At 42.6% G+C, this 22,563-nt stretch overlaps 1 protein-coding gene across 8 annotated transcripts in view; it reads right to left on the bottom strand.

Annotated features, from left to right (window-relative positions):
* The window catches only part of HYDIN (HYDIN axonemal central pair apparatus protein), a 415,526-nt gene that overhangs the window by 198,198 nt on the left and 194,765 nt on the right, over nucleotides 1-22,563 (bottom strand). For all 8 annotated transcript variants that reach the window (XM_037516090.2, XM_054696975.1, XM_054696976.1 and 5 more), the window contains 2 exons: nucleotides 21,926-22,127; nucleotides 7,939-8,122 (listed from right to left, as the gene is read on the bottom strand). In XM_037516090.2, coding sequence (XP_037371987.1) covers nucleotides 7,939-8,122; nucleotides 21,926-22,127 — 386 coding nt within the window. The remainder of the gene's footprint in view (nucleotides 1-7,938; nucleotides 8,123-21,925; nucleotides 22,128-22,563) is intronic.

The raw sequence follows: 22,563 nt of genomic DNA, 5'->3' as shown, positions 1-22,563 counted from the left end.
GAATTAAATCTCACTCCAAATCATAACATCTGCAACCATTCACTGAGTGCTAATGTTCAGTCACTCTCTTAAGTGCTAATATTCATCACCTAGTTCAAGCATTACAGCCTTATGAGGTAGTATTATCCCCATTTTAAAGATGAGAAAACCAAGGAAAAGAGAGGTTAAGTCTCTCACCAAAGACAAGCCAACAGTGAGTGGCAGAGCTGGGATTCTATAATATTTTTTTCTTTAACTTCCTGAACCTTAATGCAATTATGATAAAAGGGGAGTCCTCACCTTTCTAATGTCCTAAAAGTATGGAAGAATTTAAAAAACACTAGTGCTGACAAACAGGCTTAGATGAAAGCCGAGGGCCCTGTCTGGGGAACACAGTAAGACAGCATGTATGCTCACACATTCAGGCATAGGAGGTGACGCCTGGGAAGCTCTGTGAGATGATAGAGCAGACACTCGCGTGTCATGTGTCACTGCTTTTAAGAAATGTATCTTGATCAAGTTATCTTGGTTGGGTGGAGAGGCAAGGCCCAGCCAGCTCAGAACAGGTTGTGGAATAATGACCTCAAGAGCAGCTATGCTGTGTGATGAATTACATGATGCTCCATCAAAACAGAGACATTCTCGACTACGTAAACAAATACATTCAGTAGCCTTACCATTTTCCTTAAATACAAACAGAAAGAATTTCTCTTGGGAAGTGAAAACATGTTCTTAAAGTCAACTTTTTAAAATGAAATCAATAAGGAAAAGAGCACTGATTCAAAGCTATAATCTGTTCCACTGCCCACACTTGCTCTTTCTTGTAGAACTTTCCAGATCAACGAGAGACATCATGGCTCTCTTTATCATCACTTGGGACAAACAGAAGAGAGCTCAAGGAAAAATATAAAACTAAATGGAAGCTTAAAAATCAAAGGTAAACTATATTAAACATCATTGAGATAAAGGATCCAATAGGCAGATGGCAAGCAAGGAGATTTTTCTACTCTGTTAGAGCTCCTGGGATAAGAAATTGAAGTTATTCAAGTTTTGATTCTCAAAATAATGACCAGAAGAGTTTCCAAGAGAGGAGACACAGAATTGGCCATCTGTCAGAGGAAGTTTCGCAGAGGTATATTTTATTTTGGGTGAGGCGCTCCAACCCAGATAGAGAGAAAACTCCACTGAGATCTTACAGAACTGAGGTAACGGTGTCTGTTTTGCCCATGCCTCCCTCTGGAGAGAACAGATTTGAGTCTTTACCCAAAAGGAAGGGTGTTCACTGAACTAATGAGCATGAGGAACCTCACAGTCCCTAAGGTTTCCCTAGGGCTCCCTCCACCTACACTGGTGTTTAAATCCAGAGTGAACGCACTGGCCCAAGTGGACTGGGAATGGCTTGGCCAAGCACAACATACTGAAGGACAAAGAATAACAAAGGGAGGCTGTGGGATGGGGCAGTCATACTGATGGAAGACCAGTGACTTGTCAAGGACAGTTCGCGCTCAGCAGATCGCTGTCCCTCTTTCTCATTTCAGGTGTCCATTTCCAAGGAGTCAGCCCCCATGTGTCTGCAGTGTGACTCACAGCTAATGTGCGCAAGGTGGAAGGGATCTGTGCTTAAATGTCACACCTTTCCTCTTTGGTAGCCATCTGGGCTTCCGCCCAACCTGGTTTTGCTGACCTCACATGCCATACCGATTTGGGAAAAATAAGGTAAACTAAATTTGAGCTGTGTTTTCAAAGTCTGAATTGCTGAACTGTGTGTTTTCTGTAACTTAGATGACGACAAAGCCTGGTTTACTATTACTTACATGGTAAGAAAGAAATTATCAAGTTTCCTTCCCTTTTTAAGGCTTAGTTCAATTCAGCTGAGGCTTCCCTGGGGACACTGGATGAAGTTTTCTTTGATGGAGAAGCCAGTTGCTGACAGAAACAGAAATGTCTTCCCTGCTTTCCAATGTCAGCCAATCAGTTGGGACCTGTTTGGGCAAATACCTGGAAATTCTCAGACATCCCTTTTTGAAAAAAATATCAAGTGTTCAACATTCAGAAAACTGCTGCATCCTAAAAGTGTGACCTCAGCCAGCTGCACCGGAGTTTAGACACCGGCCGGCACCTGTGTGTGGTGATTTCTCAGAGGACTCCGAGAGGACTGCACAAATCGAAAGCTTAATTCTCTCCTTTTGCCCTGTGATATTCTCTTGCCTCTCAATTCTCAGAATTGTGTTTTTGTCTTTGAATCTCTCTCACTCAGAGGACCCAAGAGACCTAAGCAGAGGAAATAACAGAATGAGACTGTCAAAATTCTGTACAGACAGAGTCCATCTAATAGAATATTATATTTCTGGAAGTCATCAATTCAACTTGCTTTTCTAGAAGGCGCAAAACATGCATAGTAGACTCAATTTTGCAATTCTTTTCCAAAAAGGGGGGAAAAATATGGAAGCAGGTGGCTTAACAAATGATTGGCATTCTACAGAACCCACTAACTGCCCTAGGTAAGGCATAAAAAATTTTAGGCTAATTATAGTAATACTCCATGACAATATTAAAAGAATTGATATATGAGGAGCTTGATATAAACAGCAATAATCACCACATGACTTAATGACTAGAACAACAAATTATGGCCACTATCAGAATATCAATAAACACCAAGTAAAGCTGCAAGAACTTTCTTCCAGTTCTCTGCCCTGTATCCACCCTGGACTGCCTTCTCCCTGTGTCACTCTGAGTCCTTGCCTACCTCCTGTTTTCATGATGAATACCTCCGGGGTCTCCCAAAAACAAACTCCCACCTCTGTACTCTGCAACCACATCAGTAGCCAAGATGCCCCAGCCTAAGTCTCCAAGTTTCGAGCCAGAGATTTCACAGTGACGTTAGGGGGTGAGCACGATGAGAAGAAACTGGGCCAAGACAATGGAACTAACCAGCAGCCAAGTGATTACCGGGGAGTGGAACTGAGTAAGAACTTACTATTCTAGCATTTCGGGTGGTTCTTACAGCGCTGAGTCAAACTACTTCTCTCATGAATATGTTAATAACACCTGACTTATGTTCAAGTCCATCTCCACCTCTGGGCAATTTAGGTAGAGTGGCTGATTTCTTGATATTGGATCTACTAGCTTTAAACTGCAAGATTCTAAAAACTTCTTAACATAGGAACAATGGTTCCATAAAACATTCAACACACAGAGCCTCCCGTGTGGCGCAAAGCGTTAAGACGCAGCACTATGAAGCAGTCCGCAGTCACTGCAGCATGAGTTTGATCCCCAGCCAGGGAGGTGACCCACATGGCGCAGCAGACCTCTCCTGACTCGCATGCTGCTCCCCTCAGCAGTGTATCTCAGTTGATCCACCTGTTCTGCTCCCCACTCTGTCTCTGGTGAATCCTCTCACTGCCCCGCACCTCTGCCCTGCACCCCAGCTCTTGTATGCACAAATAAATAAATCATTAAAAAATATTAAAAAAACATTCACTATGCAGAAAACACAATAAAGGGCTAAACTAACTTGGGTTTAGCTGATGCATTTGAAGAACCAAAGGCCTGAGACAATAAGCACGTCATTTATTTCTTTTCTGATCCTTAAGTAACAGGTTCTTTGTAGTCATTGTTGTTGTTTTACTTTTTATGTTTACTTCAGTTGAAGACAGTGCCCTTCCTTGGTAGATCTAGAGGGTGAAGGCACCATCAAAAAGCAAGATGGTCTCTACATCCCTGTTATCAACATTTTATTTTATTTTGATTTTTTTTAACAGGGTATCGATTAGAGATTGATTGTTAAATCAGTGGGTACATGGCTTGGTTTTAATTTTCTCTGCTTCTACTATAAACTCAACTTATATCAAGAAGCTAATTAAAAAGAATCACGCCCTCATAGAAAAAAAGAACTAATCACTGATGCATGGCTTAACTGTCAGAAATTAAATAACGACCATTTGGCATAACTGATGTGATACATGAGCAAGAGACCTTCAGAAGAGACCTTCAGTAGAACTGGCGGCAAACCAGGCATATGGGGTAGAAAGACAGGGAAGGTAGGTTACTGAGCCCTCAGCTGACTTGTTCTGCTCTGTGCCATCCTTGTCTGTGAACTCACAGCCTCTCCTCCCTCTGGGGGTCTCCAAAGGTGAGCACCCGGGTGCTGTCTCTGCATGTTTTCTTCTTTGCTCTGCTTAGAATTCCATCTGCTTTTTATGCCCTCAACTCTAAGATACTCACCAACCTTGACTGTTTCCGATGTCCCTCCCATTTAGTACTGCGTTTCTCAAACGTGTACACATCTATTGTCTTAAATTCAACATGTTCAGAACCAAACTTAGCATTACTCATTGATTCCCCTTCCTTCCTCCTTCCCTCCCCCATTTATCCATTTGTAGGCTCTGTGCTAGATCTTGTGCACAGATGAGGGGAAGGCACTCCTTGACCTTAAGGAGCTCAGAGTCTGTTCCCAAATTGAAGATCACAACCTATGACTCAAAAAGGATTAACATGCCCTACCCCAATAACCTTACTTTGGACACAAGGCAGCTGAAGCCAAGGGAGAGGGAATGACTTGTTTAAGGTCACATGTGCTACTGGCAAAGCTAGGAGACTAAACCCATCACTCCTGACTTGTTAATTTCTATCAAAGACATCATCATTCTCCCAGTCACTCTAGTTCAATCGGAGAAGACACATGATATCTCCCCACATCTCAACCTCAACCACCAATCAATCAAAACATTTTTTAGTGTATTTCTTTTGAGTATCTCTCACATCTGCCATTTCCACTGCTTTCTATCACTGGGCTCCAGTTCCAGCATCATCCTCACACACCACTCTGAACTTGGCTGCAGAGATGTTCAGTCTCCTTGGCCCTTCCTGCACTGGTACATTTCCCTTACCTGACCTGCACGCACCAACCATCCTACCTTCTGTCCATGTGACCTGCATGTGACTACTAGGATAATCTTTCTCAAAGCCTCAAACATGTCATACTTCTGCTCTGATACCCTCAGACACCCTCAGCATGCTGTGTGGGGGAAGGGGGCTGTGGTCATGGGAACATAGTGCTTCGACTCTATCATCTGGAGAATCACCTTCTGTTAGACCAGTGTTTCCCAAATTTATGTGATTACAGAAATTCCTTTATGCCAGGGCCTCACATTACCACCCCTCAGATGAGGGTTTTCAGCCTGGGAGAGATGGTACCCTGTAAGCTATGGCGGAATGGTTGACCAGACCACCCAGATTTCTTCCATGCTCTTTCCCTGTCTTATTTATTACATTGTCCATGACTTTACTGCTCCAGAATAACTGGTCATTTCATTGCTATTTGATAAGTCACAAACATAGTAATTTCCCTTTTCTTTGTTTTCATAATTTCTGCAACTGGAAATTTTCTCCTCCTTCCTTTCCACTTAGTTAAATGTCACCCTTTCTTTAATATTCAGCTCAGTTCTCATCTCATCTATAAATCTTTCCCCAACTCTACTCCAAAACTCATGTAACATTTATTTATTTGTAATGGAAAACCAAGATTTCAACAGTGAAAAACCCCATAGTTCACATTTGGGTCAAGTTGCTAATGAAATGGCAGTATTTCCCCCATCTCATACCTTCCAAACTAATTTCAAAGTGTTACTATATTATACTCACAAACAGGATCTTTAAGTGAGAGGGGAAAGGAGATTTAATGTCATTAAATAATTCACTACATCCTACACTGAGTTCTCTCGTTCTGACTAGAATAATTTTAGGAAGACACTAGGAAAGTTTCATGCCTTCATTTTCATTTTGCAAAAATTGTCAACAACCAGCTAATGAATACTATCATGAGAAGAAAGCCTGGACAGTGTACAGAAATGACACAGTCATTTTCAGATGCCATAAAGGCAACTTGTACTCTAAGTGAATATTACCCCTTCCTGTTTCTAGAATTTTTGCCATCCCATAGAAATAAAATTAGTTTATTTATTTAAGCGGTACTATTTCTGTGTATCACTATTTAAAGATAATGCTATTCTCCCTGTTGGTGAAAGGATACCATATCCAAAGGATAATTTTTGGAATTCAAAAGCAATCACATTACACCCCATATTTCAACATACACATGTCCATCCGAAGCTTCGGGACATAACATGAGGCAAAGAAAATCTGAAGCAACTTTAGACTTTCTACCTCTGTAGCAAGAATGGACAGGAGTCCTGTGTGGGCCTTCCACCTCATCCTGCCCACCAATGCTTGCAATTTCAGCGTGCAGATCTCACCCACTCCCAGAAGGGGATAAGAAACAGTACTGTAGGTATTAGCTTGGATCTCCAGGAGCAGCTGGGAGACTCTTGGGCTGCTCCTTTCTGGAACTGTCCTGGCTAAATGTCTAAGATCACATGGTTAGTTGCTCCTCTCTGTCTTTACCCAAGTCAACCACTTCTTACTTGGACTAGTGACGCCTTCTCGACTTTTTCAGTATCTTTGCACCTGACCTATTTTACTCCAAGTGCCTGTCCTATCCTTCCAACACTGTTTGTTCATCTTGATTTAATTTCTTGCTAGTGTAACCCATAACTGAAGATCCCTTTGCTCTATTGAGCCCATAGCAGTCTTCTGACATGACAGGAAATTCAGCCTCAACCTATATCTCCAATCTTATTTTCCTACCTGAGCCCTTTACTCCTAGCAAATGGAGACTTGACTGAGCCTTGAATACACATCCACAGTTTTATTCTTCAAAAGTCCCATCCTACAAGACCCAGTTCAAGGCTCTGCTCCCAAGAAGCTTTCTCCAGCTTCTTAGCCTGTGAAAAACACCTCCCCTCTGAAACAGAGCACTAACTCTCTTCAAGTTATTCACATGGCAGGTCCTACAAAACATTAGTTCCAAAGCATGTCTCCAGGAGGAGTGCTCTGTCTTGGAGATTTGCAATTCACATTAGCTCATCAAAGACATCTAGAGCCTTACAGCAAAGAAATCTTTCAAACAATACTTGAACCATTTCCCAAATGCATTATTTCATAGAATCTCTTTTCTATGTTATATCCTTTAATAACAATTTGGAAGAACTGAAAAACAGGTCTCCAAGAGTCAGCGGGATTTTCCACAAGTGATCTTGTACTTAGTGTCACTGTGCCCACGTCTCCCACTGATTTGAGTGGTCGCAACCAGCGGCGCTAACTAATCATGGGCTCTCTCACCCCTCCTGTTGTCTCTAGCAAGCGTGCTTGCCAAGTGTGAGATAATGCACAATACCTAGCAAATAGTAAGTTGAGAAGGCACTGGCTATTTTCATTTTGGTCAAGAGTTTCACCTATGGAATAAGACACCCACTGACTCAGTTCTCACCAGGACAGTGAGGTCCAGGAGTGTCTGTTTTGTCAATGCCTGGGACACACACAAGACCTGGTACAGAATGTACAGTCAGTCAGTATTTATTGAGTGCGTTAAGGGCAAAGCAGTTCTCAAGCAGAGTGATTTTGCCCACCAGGGGATATTTGGCAGTGCCCAGAGACAGTGTGGGCTGAAAAAGCCAGCATCTAGTGGGTGAAGGTCAGGGATGCTATTAAACACCAAACAATCTCCAGGACAAAGAGCAACTCAGCCCCAAATGTCAACAGCGCTTCTCTAAAGTGAGACTATTCAGGGATAAATTTTTAACTGCTGACACTGCCTAGTAAGTTATTGAATTTCTCTAAGGTTATAGTAAGACAAAACATAACAAATGAGATAACCTGGTTGATGCATATGAAATATCTAACACATTGACTGAGACAAAGGAAGCGTGTCCTATAAATGTGACCTTGAGCATTAACACCATTAACCTTCACTCATGTCTCATAACAACGATGCGGCTCTTCAGATGGAATCCTTATGCTCCCGGGACTCACTAAATCAATCCCAGAGCATTCACATCAAGATAAGCCCTGGCCTTCCACTTGTGTTTACTGTGTGATCATAATTTTTTATGTGCTCACCAGGGGCTCAATAGTGAAAGTTTTATTCAAGAAGAGCATGCTGTCTGCCTGAACCAGCCTTCTCTGGTTCTCGAAGGTACGGGAGAGAATGGTAAGACGTTCTCGGAGTAAAGGATCAGCAATGCACTCTTCAAGAAACTCATCTGTCTCATTTTTTTCTTCTTTGGTCAGATCATCACAGACCCTAGAGAAAAAACAGGACATGTGACATTCATTCTGGTACTCCCATGAGGACCTTCATAAACGGGGTCCCTCCAGGCCATCTTCCTTCCCGCTCTCACCACTCACCCTGTGGTGGTCCCTCCTTGCCCTGAGTCTGTAATAGAGAAATACTAGCTGAGTGACCTGGACTTTAACCTCTCAAGAGCCTCTGTTTGCTCATCTTTAGTCACTTCCTTCAAGAAGTCCATCCCCCAGGGCCTTCTGCCCAACTAAATGCCTGTTTGTTCCTGAGCCCTTCTGTGTATTTAGACAAATATTTTCTTTTTGGTAATTGTGTCTTCCAGGCTGCTTTGTAAATATTTAACATCTACCCTGCCTCTCACATTTCAAACTTTGTTTCTTTTAAACGTCCTTAGTTTTAGTTCCTTCTCAGCTGTTACCTTGAGACCAGCAAAGACAGGGTGTGGACACAGACGCTGCTGCCCATTAACCAGATCTGTGACATTGGGGTCACCTAATTCCTACAAATCTCAGTACTCAACAAGAGCGCCTCCAGCATAAAGGTATGTTGAGAATTAAATGTGATCAAGGAATGGATGCAGTTAGTAGAACAAAGCAGGTGCTCAATCAAGACTCATTTTCTCCCTGTCTCCAGCATAGTCAATTATCAAGCCGCTAAGCTTATAAAATGTTTGGGCTACAGCTAAAGGCCACTGCTTTTCTCTCTCTTTCTAGCGCTTAACATCTCCCATGATAAATTAGAAAAGCAGTCTTCCCCAGTCTCTTTTCACAGCCCTCACTGGAGCTGTTTCCACATTACTCCCGGTATCGGTTACTTCACCAGAACTTGGAAGGTTGCAATTTATCTCCTCCAGGACATGTGACCATTTCCCCAGCATTTTACTGGTATTACCAGTGGTAAGAGACAACTTATGGAGCAACAGGAGAGCCCAGCATCACTGAATTCCTGCCCCAGCCCCAACTAGCTTCTAAATGACTAACTGTGAACCACGGGCTCAGGAGGTCAAATGACTTTTTCTTTTTTTAATAATTTATATATTTATATTTTACAGCATTGTTCATTTTTGTACAATGTTTGCTTTCTCCTCTCAGGTGTGGTCCCCATAAAATTCCCACCACCAGTTCACCCATGCACCATCACCATAGTCCCTTGTGCTCTTCCCTCCCCGTTTTGATCCCTCTCCCTCCCCCACCCCTGCAGAATGTCTCTGATTTATACTTGTCTGTTTATTTTTGTTTTGCTGTGTTGTGTTTTTTTATTGTTATTATTTTTTCCCTGATCCTTTATTTGGTTATAACTTTAGCGTTTGGGATCTTTTAGTCACACAGCATAAAGAAATTGAATAAATGGGTTCCATGTGTTCTGGTCTTAAGGAATAAAGCATTTTGTGCTTCCTTTTTATTGCCAGATGGGAAGCAGTGTCCAAGGTAACCAGAGCATCAGTCCCTCTCTGCTGCTGGGCAGAGAGGTGCCAATTAAAGGCAGCTCAGTCTACAGAAAGAAAGGATTTCTGTGAGTGGGATTTATTCATACCTATCTTTGGAAATAAATCCTAAAGAAACCATCGAGGATGTAAACAAAGACACAGCTGCAAAATGTTCATCAAAATGCTTGCAATCATATAAAAGACTGTGGAGAAATGTGATATGAGATTGAAGAATTGGTTAAACAGATAAAGGGAATCACAGACATTACATCTACTTAGGGGGAATGAATGGCAGTGAGATGTGGGGATAAAATGCCTTACGTGGACGGAGGATGCTCATGCTTGCGTGAAGGACTGCCTTCACACCAGAAAACAAGAGAACAAAGCGAAATTCCCAAATGCCACTCTTCTCCCATGCTGCTGGGACTCTTGAATCGTTAACAGGCATGTTATGCAAAGGGAGGGCACCAGGTGTCACCCTCTTTTACCCACAAAAGGAGAATTGGTGCCAAGGCTGAGAGTCTAAGAAGGGACTGTGCAATGACCTTGAGCTGGCTTGACTCTGTCTATTTGTTTTGCCAGCTTGTCCTGCTGAGGTTCATGGTCTTCTGCACTCAGACATGGTTCAGTTTTACAGATGAGGACACCTCTCATCAGACAGCATAACCACACACAGACTTCTCTCTCAGTAAATCCTGTGGATTTCACCCATTTTACAAATGGTCTGGGAGCCACCAACATCCATCACCTTCAGGCATCAAGTTCAGTCCCATCTGTGGGCTGTAGTCAGTAGGGAAGACGTGTGTCTCAGGTATAATGGCAGTGAACCAGTGATGCTCCCTTATCTTCAGGTGCTAGAGACCTGCATGTGAGCCCTTGCAGCAGTCCCAAGTGGTAACTGGATTCTAATGGAAATAACAATTAAGACTCACAGAAACACTCCCATGTCCATGCTTTGCCATGGAAAGGATGGAGCTATCCACCAGCAATCATGCAATGCCGCCTATAAACTGAGGATTAGAGGTCCTCTTTCTATTTACCAGGTACCACCAGGGTTTTCAGATTCTTGGAGGGCCCTGAGGAAGGGATAGGGCCACCAAATACAACTGAGATCAAAGTTAATACTACCCAGGTGGCTGGCTCAAGTAGACAGATAGATGGACAGACAGACAGACAGACAGACAGACAAGCAGGCAGGCAGATCTCTAGTTTTAAGAAACACATCAAGGGGGCGGAGCAACATGGCGGCGAGGAGACGCTGCGAGTAAGATCTCCCATTAAAAAAAGTTAATAGGGAGGAAAAGCGGCAGGTCCCAGTGAGAACTGGGACACGGAAGATAAACGGGTGACGCCAGCAAACTACCCGAAGAAGAAAGTGGCCATAAAAGAGGACTAGAAGGGAGGGAAGCGCAGAACCCTGCTCCCCTCCCCCGCCCACAGAGGCGGCACTCTCCGACCAGCAGAGAGGAGGAAACAACAAACCAAAACGACCAACAAGAACAAACGACGCAGCAAGCGGGACTGTGCGTGGAAAGGAACTATTGCAGCCACCACACCCCGTGAACAGGAGCTGAGGCGAACCCTGCAGGATCCGCCGCGGCGGTGAGGGAACGGCTCCGGGCGCCATTAGAGAAGAACAAAGACCCCGGGAGACGCGCACACAGCCCGGGCTGCCGGTAAGCTGGCGCGGAAAAGTGGCGCACTCAGCGCGCTTGAAAAAAAAACGCGGACCGGGATCCCGGCTGCCCAGGTCCCCGCGCCTGCGACCTAGGCTTGCGGGGAGACGACCTAGGCTTGCGGGGAGACGCGCGGAGGTCCTCACTGACGTGAAGGTCCCTCCCTGAGTGAGCAAGAACCAGGCGCCCAGGCACGGGAGCCGGGTGCAAAAGGCGCCATTCCCGCGCCACTGAACTGGGCTACAGCCCACGTCCTGGAACTGAGGGCTTTGAACTGAGACCCAGGGCACGAAAATTCGGGGCGTGGGTTCTCCACGACGGTGGGGCACAAGGCAGACACAGCACCCCAAAGCTGTTGAGGTGTACCCTACCATTCCCGCTCTGTTCCCTGTCCCACGGGGTGGGGGGAGGCGAAAAACAGCCCCCCAAGGACAATAGGAGAGATCTCTGGCGCCACCTAGCGACCAGGAAAAAAAAAGTCACTAACACCCCATAGAACAGGAAATTTCTTAAGACTGCTTGAAAAGGGCAGAAGGCTTCTGGAGGACCCAGTGGCCAGCCAGGAAGTTATTCCACGCCAGGCCCCTTCCGACCAGCAGTCTGAGCCCACAGAGGGAGCAGGCACCCACGTCCGGGGCAGACCGGGTGCGCAGAAGAGTGTGCCTGAAACCGGAGGCACAGGGACTGCATCCCGCTTCGCCATTTGAGAACAGGGACATTTCTTCAGTAAAAACTGCCTAAAACCAGCAGAAAGCTCCCCCAGAAGACAGAGATGGCTCCTGGAAGAGCCAGAGGGGAGCGGAGAAGTTCACCCAAGATGTCAGTCAGTCCGAGCAACACAGTGTCCCAACGCATACGACAAATTAGAAAACAGACAGTAGGGAGTAGAAGAACCACACGCAACCTAACAACTCCTCAGGAAAGAAGCACACCACAAAAAGAAAACCACTCCCCAGATTGCAACGACAGCAACTTGGAAGAACTTCTGAGCCTTCCAGAAAGAGAATTTAAAATTGCCATGATTAAAAAAGTGATAGATCAGAAGAAGGAAATTGAGTCACTAAAGAGGGAAGTAAAAGAAATGCAGGAGATCAAAGAATTAATGGAGGAACTAAAGAACTCCGGGAAAAGCAAGGAAAGCAGAATAGATGAAATGGAAGAACGAATAAGTTCTCTTGAAGACACAGAAATAAAAAGAACCAAAACAGAAAAGGAAAGAGAAGTACGAAGGAAAAAGAATGAAGAAAGACTTCGGGAACTATCTGACTCCATGAGGAAAGGAAATATAAGAGTTATAGGAATCCCAGAAGGAGAGGAGAGAGATGTAGGAACAGAGAAAATATTCCAGGAGATAATTGAAGAGAACTTCCCAAATGCGAAGAAGGAGCTGAAAATTGATATACAAGAAGCAAGAAGAACACCAAACTTCCACGACGAAAGGAAAAGCACAGCAAGACACATAATAGTAAAGCTACCAAGAATCCAGGACAAGGAAAAAATAATGAAGCTGACAAGAGGGAAGAAACAGATAACATTCAAAGGAAAACCAATCAGGCTGACATCAGACTTCTCTGAAGAAACACTACGGGCAAGGAGAGAGTGGAGGGACATAGTCAACAGACTCCAAGAACACAGATGCCAACCAAGAATACTCTATCCCGCAAAGCTCTCTTTCCTCCATGAAGAAAGAATATGGACCTTCCCAGACAAAGAGAAACTCCGGAATTTCATTACGAATAAACCCCCACTCCAAAAAATACTACAAGGAATCCTAAAGCCAGAACCTCAGAGGGACGAATAACAACGAAAGAAGACCAAAAAAAAAAAAAGTTATTAAAAGAATAAATAAAATCAAAGGAAAGACAAACATAATGGCAAATACAGATGCTAACATATCAATATTAACTCTAAATGTAAATGGACTAAACTCTTCAATAAAAAGACACAGAGTTGCAGCCTGGATTAAGAAACAAAACCCAACCTTTTGCTGTCTCCAGGAAACACATTTAGCTACAAAAGATAAAAATAGGCTCAAAGTCAAAGGATGGAAAACAATCCTACAAGCAAATGGGCCAAAAAAGAAAGCAGGAACAGCTATACTTATATCAGATAAAACAGACTTCAAACTCAAAAAAATAAAAAGAGACCCCAATGGTCACTACATTATGATCAAGGGGACAATACTTCAAGAAGAAATAACACTCATTAACATATACTCACCAAACGAAAGAGCACCAAAATATATCAGACAACTGTTGTCCTCTCTGAAAACAGACATCAGAGAAAACACATACGTAGTGGGAGACTTCAACACACCACTATCAACAATGGATAGATCAACAAGACAAAAAATAAGTAAAGAAACTAAAGCGCTAAATAAGGACCTAGAGCATTTGGGCTTAACAGACATCTATAGAACACTAAACCCAAAAAAAACGGAGTACACATTTTTCTCAAGCGCACACAGATCATTCTCCAGGATCGATCACATACTGGGGCACAAGACAAACATCAACAGATACACCAAGATTGAAATCATACCAACCATCTTTTCTGACCACGAAGGCATCAAACTAGAAATAAATCATAAAAAGAAGGCAAGGAACTATCCTACCTCATGGAGATTAAAAGCCACACTACTGGAAGACCACTGGACTAACGAGGAGATCAAAGAAGAAATTAAAAAATTCTTTGAATTGAATGACAAGGAGGACACCAATATCCTAAATGTATGGGATGCAGCAAAAGCAGTAATAAGAGGAAAATATATAGCAATAGAAGCTCACATCAAAAAACAAGAAAGAACTCAAAGAAACAACCTAATCTTGAAGCTCAAAGATCTAGAAAAAGAACAACAAAAAAACCCCAAAACCAGTAGAAGAAAAGAAATAATAAAAACCAAAGCAGAAATAAATGAAATTGAAACTAAAAAAACAATCCAAAAGATCAATGAAACCAAGAGCTGGTTCTTTGAAAAAATAAATAAAATAGACAAACCCCTAGCCAGGCTCACAAAGGAAAAAAAGGGAGAAAGCACAAATACACAGGATCATAAATGAAAGAGGAGAAATCACAACGGACACAGCAGAAATCAAAAGAATAATCAGTAACTACTATGAACAGTTATATGGAAACAAGTTCAACAATCTAGAGGAGATGGACAAATTCCTACAACTCTACAATCACCCAAAGCTAGATAAAGAAGAAATAGAACACCTAAACAGACCAATTACAAGCAGCGAAATTGAAATGGTAATCAAAAACCTCCCCAAAAACAAAAGCCCAGGGCCTGATGGATTTACAAATGAATTCTACCAAACATTCAGAGACGAATTAGTGCCTATCCTTCACAAACTCTTCCAAAAAATTGAGAAGGAAGGGACAATACCAAACATGTTCTATGAAGCCAATATTACACTAATACCAAAACCGAATAAGGACAACACAAAAAAGGAAAACTACAGGCCAATCTCCCTAATGAACACTGATGCAAAAATCCTCAATAAAATTTTAGCTATCAGAATCCAACAATGTATCCATAAGATAATTCACCACGACCAAGTTGGATTCATTCCAGGGGCACAAGGATGGTTTAACATCCGAAAATCAATCAACGTTATCCAACACATCAACAAAAAGAAATATAAAAACCATATGATAATATCAATAGATGCTGAGAAAGCTTTCGACAAAGTGCAACACCCATTCATGATAAAAGCCCTTGAAATTCTTGGGATACAAGGAACATACCTCAACATCATAAAGGCCATCTATGACAAGCCAACAGCCAGTATCATTCTCAATGGTGAAAAGCTGAAAGCAATTCCATTAAGATCTGGAACAAGACAAGGATGTCCACTCTCACCACTGCTTTTCAATATAATACTGGAAGTCCTAGCCAGAGCAATAAGACAAGAGAAAGACATCCAAGGAATCCAAATAGGAAAAGAAGAAGTCAAACTATCACTATTTGCAGATGATATGATAATATACATAGAGAACCCCAAAATCTCCACAGAAAAACTAATTCAACTCATCAATCAATTCAGTAAAGTGGCAGGATACAAAATCAACACGCAAAAGTCAGTAGCCTTCCTATACACAAACAATAAATCTGAAGAAGAAGAAATCAAAAAAACCACCCCTTTTATTATCGAAACAAAAAAAATCAAATATTTGGGAATAAATCTAACAAAAGAGGTAAAGGACCTATACAAAGAAAACTATAAAACACTGTTAAAAGAAATAGAAGAAGACACAAAGAAATGGAAAGACATCCCCTGCTCATGGATTGGAAGAATAAACATTATTAAAATGGCCATCCTACCAAAAGCAATATACAGATTCAATGCTATTCCAATCAAAATCTCAATGGCATTCTTCAAAGAAATAGAACAATTATTGATGAAATTCATATGGAATCACCAAAAACCCCGAATAGCCAAAGCTCTACTGAAAAAAAAAGAAGGAAATGGAGGCATCACACTCCCAGACTTCAAACTATACTACAAAGCCATAATCATCAAAACTGCATGGTATTGGAACAAGAACAGACATACAGACCAATGGAATCGAATAGAAAATCCAGAAATAAACCCACAGATTTATGGTCAACTAATCTTTGACAAAGGAGCAAAGACTATGCATTGGAGCAAAGAAAGTTTGTTCAATAAATGGTGCTGGAAAACTGGGTCGCTACATGCAAAAGAATGAAGCTTGACCACTACCTCACACCATACACAAAAATCAACTCAAAATGGATTAAAGAACTAGACATAAGACCTGAAACCATAAAATACATAGAAGAAAATATAGGCGAAACACTACGGGATTTGCACATCAAAGACATCTTTACAGACACATCACCCAAAGCAGTGATAGTGAAGACAAAGATAAACAGCTGGGACTACATCAAATTAAAGAGCTTCTGCACAGCAAAAGAGACAACAACAAAAACAAAGAGAAACCCCACCAACTGGGAGAACATTTTTGCACCCAACACTAATGATAAAGGACTGATCACAAAAATCTGCAAAGAGCTGATGAGACTCAGCAACAACAAAGAAAATAATCCAGTCAAAAAATGGGCAGAAGAGCTAAAAAGAAACTTCTCTGAAGAGGAAATGCAAATGGCCAACAGGCATATGAAAAAATGTTCAACATCACTTGTCATCAGGGAAATGCAAATCAAAACTACCATGAGATACCATCTCACACCAGTGAGAATGGCACATATTAAAAAAACTAGCAACAACAAATGTTGGCGAGGGTGTGGAGAAAAAGGAACTCTTCTGCACTGTTGGTGGGAGTGCAAACTGGTCCAACCACTATGGAGAGCTGTGTGGAGATTTCTGGACCTACTAAACATAGAGCTTCCATATGATCCAGCAATTCCACTCCTAGGTATTTACCCAAAGGACACAGAAACATCAATTCCAAAGAGCACCTGCACCCCTATGTTTATAGCAGCACTGTTTACAATAGCTAAGCTTTGGAAACAACCCAAATGCCCAAAAATAGATGACTGGATCAAGAAGATGTGGTACATATATACCATGGAATATTACTCAGCATTCAAAAAAGATAAACACATGCAATTTGCAGCAACATGGATGGCGCTGGAAGGGATCATGCTCAGCGAAATAAGCCAAAAAGAAAAAGAAAAATACCGGATGGTCTCACTCATAGCAGGAATCTAGAAAACTTAAATAAGGGACCAGGAAAATGAATATAAGAAAGTGAAAATCAAAATCAACAAAAAACTATGAACCAGAGACACTTTTTGGGGGGTGGGGGGCGGGAGGGGAAGGATTGGGGTCAGAATGGGGCGTTTGCAATTGTATGGGGGAATATAAAAATAAAATTTAATATTTAAAAAAAAAAAAAAAAGAAAAGAAACACATCATTAGCATTTCCAATACCAGAAATGCTGTGGGGGAAAAAAATCCAAGCTGTCCACTCTGTGAAGGCTCCATTGAGAACTCCCGGAGTTCTTGGATAGAGCAAATCTAGAATTAGTGCCCATTGGTATGGCCATGACCTTGATGGAGAAATAGGGAGCAGAAATCTGATGGGAATGAGTATGAAAGAATCTTGTGGAATGTTTTATAACCCATCAGGACAAGGTGGAGGGAGTGAAGAGAGATAAATGCAGCCTCCATTTCTAAAGAGAACCATTTCTCTATAAGTCCCAGGAAAACATCAAGAAACAGAGGGACTTTAAAGGTAATTTTTTGAAGGTCTCTCTATCTGATTCAAAATGTGTATGTGGGCCCTGCCCGGTGGTACAGCAGTTGAGTGCCCGGTTGCAAAGCTGCCCGCAGCCTCTGCAGCACCGGTTCGATCCCCAGCCACAGGGTGAGGGTCCCACATGGCGCGCAGACCTCTCCTGCCCCGGGGCTGCTCCCCTCAGCAGTGTACTTCGGTCCTTCTGTCTGCTCTGCTCCCCGCTCTGGCTCTGGTGAATTCTCTCACCCTCCCGCGCTTCTGACTGTACCCAGTGCTTGTATAAATAAATAAATGTTTAAAAAAAAACAAAAACAAAAACAAAATGTATGTGTGTGTGTGTGTAGGTTTAGTGGAAATTTAAAGTGTACACCTGTCAGAGTTTGGAACCTGAAATTTGCCTGATGGACCCCAAATCTGGCCATGTGTCCTGAGGTTTTTACCAAAATGCTGCAGGCGGAGAGGAACAGAAATGGTAAACTGCCAAAAAAGACGAGGCCTTCCTGTTCTGGAGAAGGACTGAAACTCCTCCACTGAGAGGAGACATCCAGGTCTGCTCGGGTGCATCGCTGAGACGCTGGGGGACACGGGCTACCAGCGCCTGTAGCCGATGCCTCAGAACATGCTCTAAACCTTGCTCTAGCCCGAGAGCAGCAAGCAGACTCTTACATCTCACATAAAAATTTACACTTCAGTTTTAAATCTTAGGCCCTTGGGGTACTGAGAAGAGAAACCTTAGTCTCCAAAAGCATTCATGAGCCCTTTTAGACTAGATTCTCTCTGCTCCAAATTCAGGATGAAAGTTGATCTTTCTCTCAACATATTTAACTACAGAGGCTGCTGCCAGAAGAAGGAGGAAGGAAGGGACTGCTCACCATCAAGAGGAGAAGAGTCCTACATAAAAGCAAGATTCCAGGGATGCCACTGGTCTTGCCCGGGAGCTGGAGGGAGGGTGTACCCCATTAGTTAAAGAGTCCACTGCTGCTGCTCAGAATTGAGCAAACCTCTGGCCATAAGCAAGCTACCAAAGAACATTCTGCTTATCTGCCACTGCTGCCACTGCGACCCAGGCTGAGGACTTGAGGTGGAGGAAGAGGGGGCGCCAGACATAGCAACACTACTGCTACCTGCACGGGGCAGGGACGGGAACTAAATGTTCAGGAAACGACAAACTTCTCTGCATTTACCTTGCCTTTCAAGAGAATAGGCATTCTGTGGCCAGTGACATCCTGGAACAAGAACCCAAGGCTACTAATAGGAAAGTCCCAGCATGAATGGGGATGTATCAAGGAACAGGAAGGCATGAGAGAGATGAGACACCCTAGTCAAACAGGAGAGTAGGGCAAATGGCTTACTCCTTTTTTTTTCCCTCTAAAGCTCTTCTCCTCTTGCCCTCAGCAACTGGCCCTTGGAGAGGGGAGAGAAAGAGGAAAGGCAGCACTTTCACTCCTCACTTTACTTAGATTAATTAGCCGATCCAGTTTGGAGAGACATGAGTTACACTGATATGTGTCACCCAAAGTAAAAATGCAGCAATTCTTTTTTTTTTTTTTTAAAGATTTATTTATACAAGCACTGGGTACAGTCAGAAGCACGGGAGGGTGAGAAAATTCACCAGAGCAGGCAGAAGGACCGAAGTACACTGCTGAGGGGAGCAGCGGGCGGCAGGAGAGGTCTGCGCGCCATGTGGGACCCTCCTCTGGTGGCCGGGGAGCAGCCGGGGATCGAACCGACGCTGCAGAGGCTGCGGGCAGCTTCGCAACCCAGCGCTCAACCGCTGCGCCACCAGGGGAGGCCCAAAATGCAGCAATTCTTATTGAATCACCTGAAGTCAGCTCATCACATAGGAGAGGCATGATCCTACATGATAAAATAAGGCTTCCAATCATGGTTATGAAAACACTATCCTATTGTTCCCTTGCTAAAAAAAAAAAATGCTACAGGAACTGATAGAAAGAGCAAGAGAGAGAGTAAAAGGAAGACAATACAAGAAACTTGCTTTCTAAGTGTTGAACTGGAGCTAAAGACACATCAGTTTATCAGAACTGTGGAAATACCTTGGGGCGCCCACCCCAGCAGGAGGAGATGGGGGGCCAGGCTTTCTTTAGAGGAAGCACCTGTACTGAATCTTTAAGAGTAGACTGAAGAAATTGGAGTCCTTATGCCCCTGATAGGAATGTAAGAAATGACAGCTGCTGTCATGATGGGTCCTCAAAAAATTCAAAGTAGAATTGCCATTTTATCTAGCAATTCCACGGGAAGCAGGGCCTTGATGAGGAATGCACACACCCATGTTCACAGCAGCATTCCCCCTGCTAAAATGTGGAACTAACCAGGTGTCTTTTGACAGATGAAGAGGCAAAATGTGGCACATACATATGAGAGAATATTATTCAGCCTTAAAAAGGAAGGACATTCTACAGTCTCCTCCATGGGGAAGTGAAATAAGCCAGTGACAAAAAAAGACAAACACTGTGTGATTCCACTTTTTTGTGATCTTAAAGTAGTCAAAAATCCCAGAGACAGAAAGTAGAATGGTGGTTGCCAGGGGCCTGGGGGTGGGGCCTGCACAGTGACTGCTTAGACGGTATGGAGTTTCAGTTTTCCCAGGTGAAAGGGGTCGTGGAGATGAATGGTGGTGGCGGCTGCACATCGTCACTGCATTGGACACCACTGGCCTGTACGCTTACACATGGTTGCGTCGGTGAACATTTACGTTATGGATTTCACCACAATAAAAAACATTGGGGGAGAAAAAAGAGACAAAACAAGAGAAAAGGAAGTAAAAGAATCAAGGATACTATTAGAGAGAGAGTGATGCAAGGGCTCTGTCTTAGTCCCTCTAATAGTGACTGGCTGGACATTTTCTTGAGTTTCACTATTGAAAATAATGGTCTTAAAAGAGACAAAACTTGCAACCTGACCATAGATCTGAGGCACACAGCAGGGGAGGGGAGAGGGAGGGGTCAAAATAGGGGAGGGAAGAGGCAGGGACTGTGCACACAGATCATGGGCACTGCGGGGACTACACCTGAGGGGAGAATCCAAATACCACCCGAAAGTGAACAACAATGTAAGAAAATAAATAAATAAATAAATAATTTTTCTTTAAATAGAAGAACTGTCTTAAATACTTTTTTGGACACTGACATGACATCAATCACGTCCTGTGCAGTCCAACACAGCGACACAGACTGCAGAAGCTGGCTTTCCTCCTCACGGGGCGCGCATGTTCTCCCCAAGGTTCCAGCACTGGTCAGGAGGCTGTGGAAACACTGCCCGTATACCGCCTCGTCGTTGGCGTCTCTTCTCCTGTCCTATGGGCCGTCCCAGCTGTCAGTGAGCCATGTCAGCTGGAGAACCAGGACCCACGGAGTGCACTGAAGGAACAGCTTCCTCTCGCCAATTTGAAGGGCTGGTATTTCTATACCGTGAGGCAAAACGAAGTTTGGGGCTGGCAAAAGCTTTTCTTTTCTCACTTTTTAAAGATGGCACAGTGGCGATACAGTGATTAAAGCTCATTGTATGAATGACAAAGCTTCTGGTCCACAGTGTCCTGTCATTGTCACAGCTCCTGATTCAATTAGGGATGGCTCGCTGGGGGACTGGTGTCTGGCTTCCATGGACCTGAGACTTATTTTTATCACATGCTAACTTGGTTTTAAACAAAGCTTTGAAGCTTCCCGGGGTAATGAAAATGGAGAGGCAAATAAAAAAGGCTGAAATAACTTCCGTGAACACAGCAGACGTGCTCATTCAGGAGGATGGAAGAAGAGAAAAATGAAGATGGGGTTTAAAAAAGGCAAGGACAGGCCTCAAGAAAGAGAAGTATTCAAAATTGAAGTGATGAGATTAATTAAGACCGTGTGGTTTTCCATTTTATAAATGTTCTCCATTGCCTGGAAAATCATTCTGAAAGCAGAAGATTAAAGATACCAACGAGAAGTGATGATTAAACTGCATGATGAGCGTGGGTTTAACAATGCTGATAAAACTGAGACTATAAAAGCTGTCATAGCTAAGTCTTTCTTTTTCCTTGTTCTTCCTATTTTTTCAAAACATATTTTCACTGGGAAAAAAAAATTCTACATTGATCCCAATCCAAAAGAGATTATTTTTAGGAATCTGGTCAGTCTGGCTAAGGTCATGGAAAGAAATACAGACCCATGGCTTTATTTCGAAAGAATAATGAACAATGATATATTTGGTCTTTAAAATCTAGGAGTTTAGCTACTGATAAATTATAACCAAGTCAAGACTAACTGAGGATGGACAACATTTTGTGCCACATAACTCAGCTCCAGCTCTTTAAATGAACTTTTCCAATGGAGTATCATACATAGAAAACAAAATATAAAAATCTGACATCATTTTAGCTAAAACCTTACTACCAATCTCACTGATTTTTCATACTAAATGAGTTTTGTGAGTCCCCCCCCCACCAATTTTAGCATAGAGGTGATTTTTCTCACAAACCTGTGCTTTTCTCTGTCCTCCTCTTCCTGGGTAGCAAATACCTTCCACTGGAAATGGGCGATGATGTTACTGCGGTTGTGAATAGTGACAGTCCGCTGACTGGCCAGAGATATGTAGGTTTTCTCAAGGATCAAGGAGTTCTTATCCAGTCTTATATTCACGTCTACAGCAGCTCCATATAGAGATATAAATACTTTTTCACCTAGGAATTAACAAATTATAGACACATTTTTAGATTTATTCTAGAATGATGCTACTAGGCTATCTCCCAACATTCCCCAGGCCCCCTCCAAGATGAAGGTGGAGAATGTAACATCAGCATAAGACATTTTATTCTTTTTTATGCTCCATCAATCCAGAGATCAGACATGATCAGAAAACTTAAATTTTGTTTCTTGTTACAGGTACAGAGAATCAAATTCTCTTGATTGGCTGCGGTAAAAATACATATATAATATGAATTGTTGTGTTTTGCTACTTCTTCTTTTTAATATCTTTATTTTTTTTCTTTGTTCTGACCAAATTTGTTGCATTCATGTAGTGTGAACTGAATTAACAATAATTACACAGACTTTCTTAAAAATGTAGATTTCTGTGTGTTACCTGTAAGGTTCCTAGTAGGTAGCAAAAAATAAGTA

The sequence above is a fragment of the Talpa occidentalis genome, unplaced genomic scaffold, assembly GCF_014898055.3.
Source record: "Talpa occidentalis isolate TD23 unplaced genomic scaffold, MPIMG_talOcc4v2.1 talOcc4.17, whole genome shotgun sequence".
Taxonomy (NCBI): Eukaryota; Metazoa; Chordata; class Mammalia; order Eulipotyphla; family Talpidae; genus Talpa; species Talpa occidentalis.
This window is presented reverse-complemented; position numbering and strand designations above follow the sequence as displayed.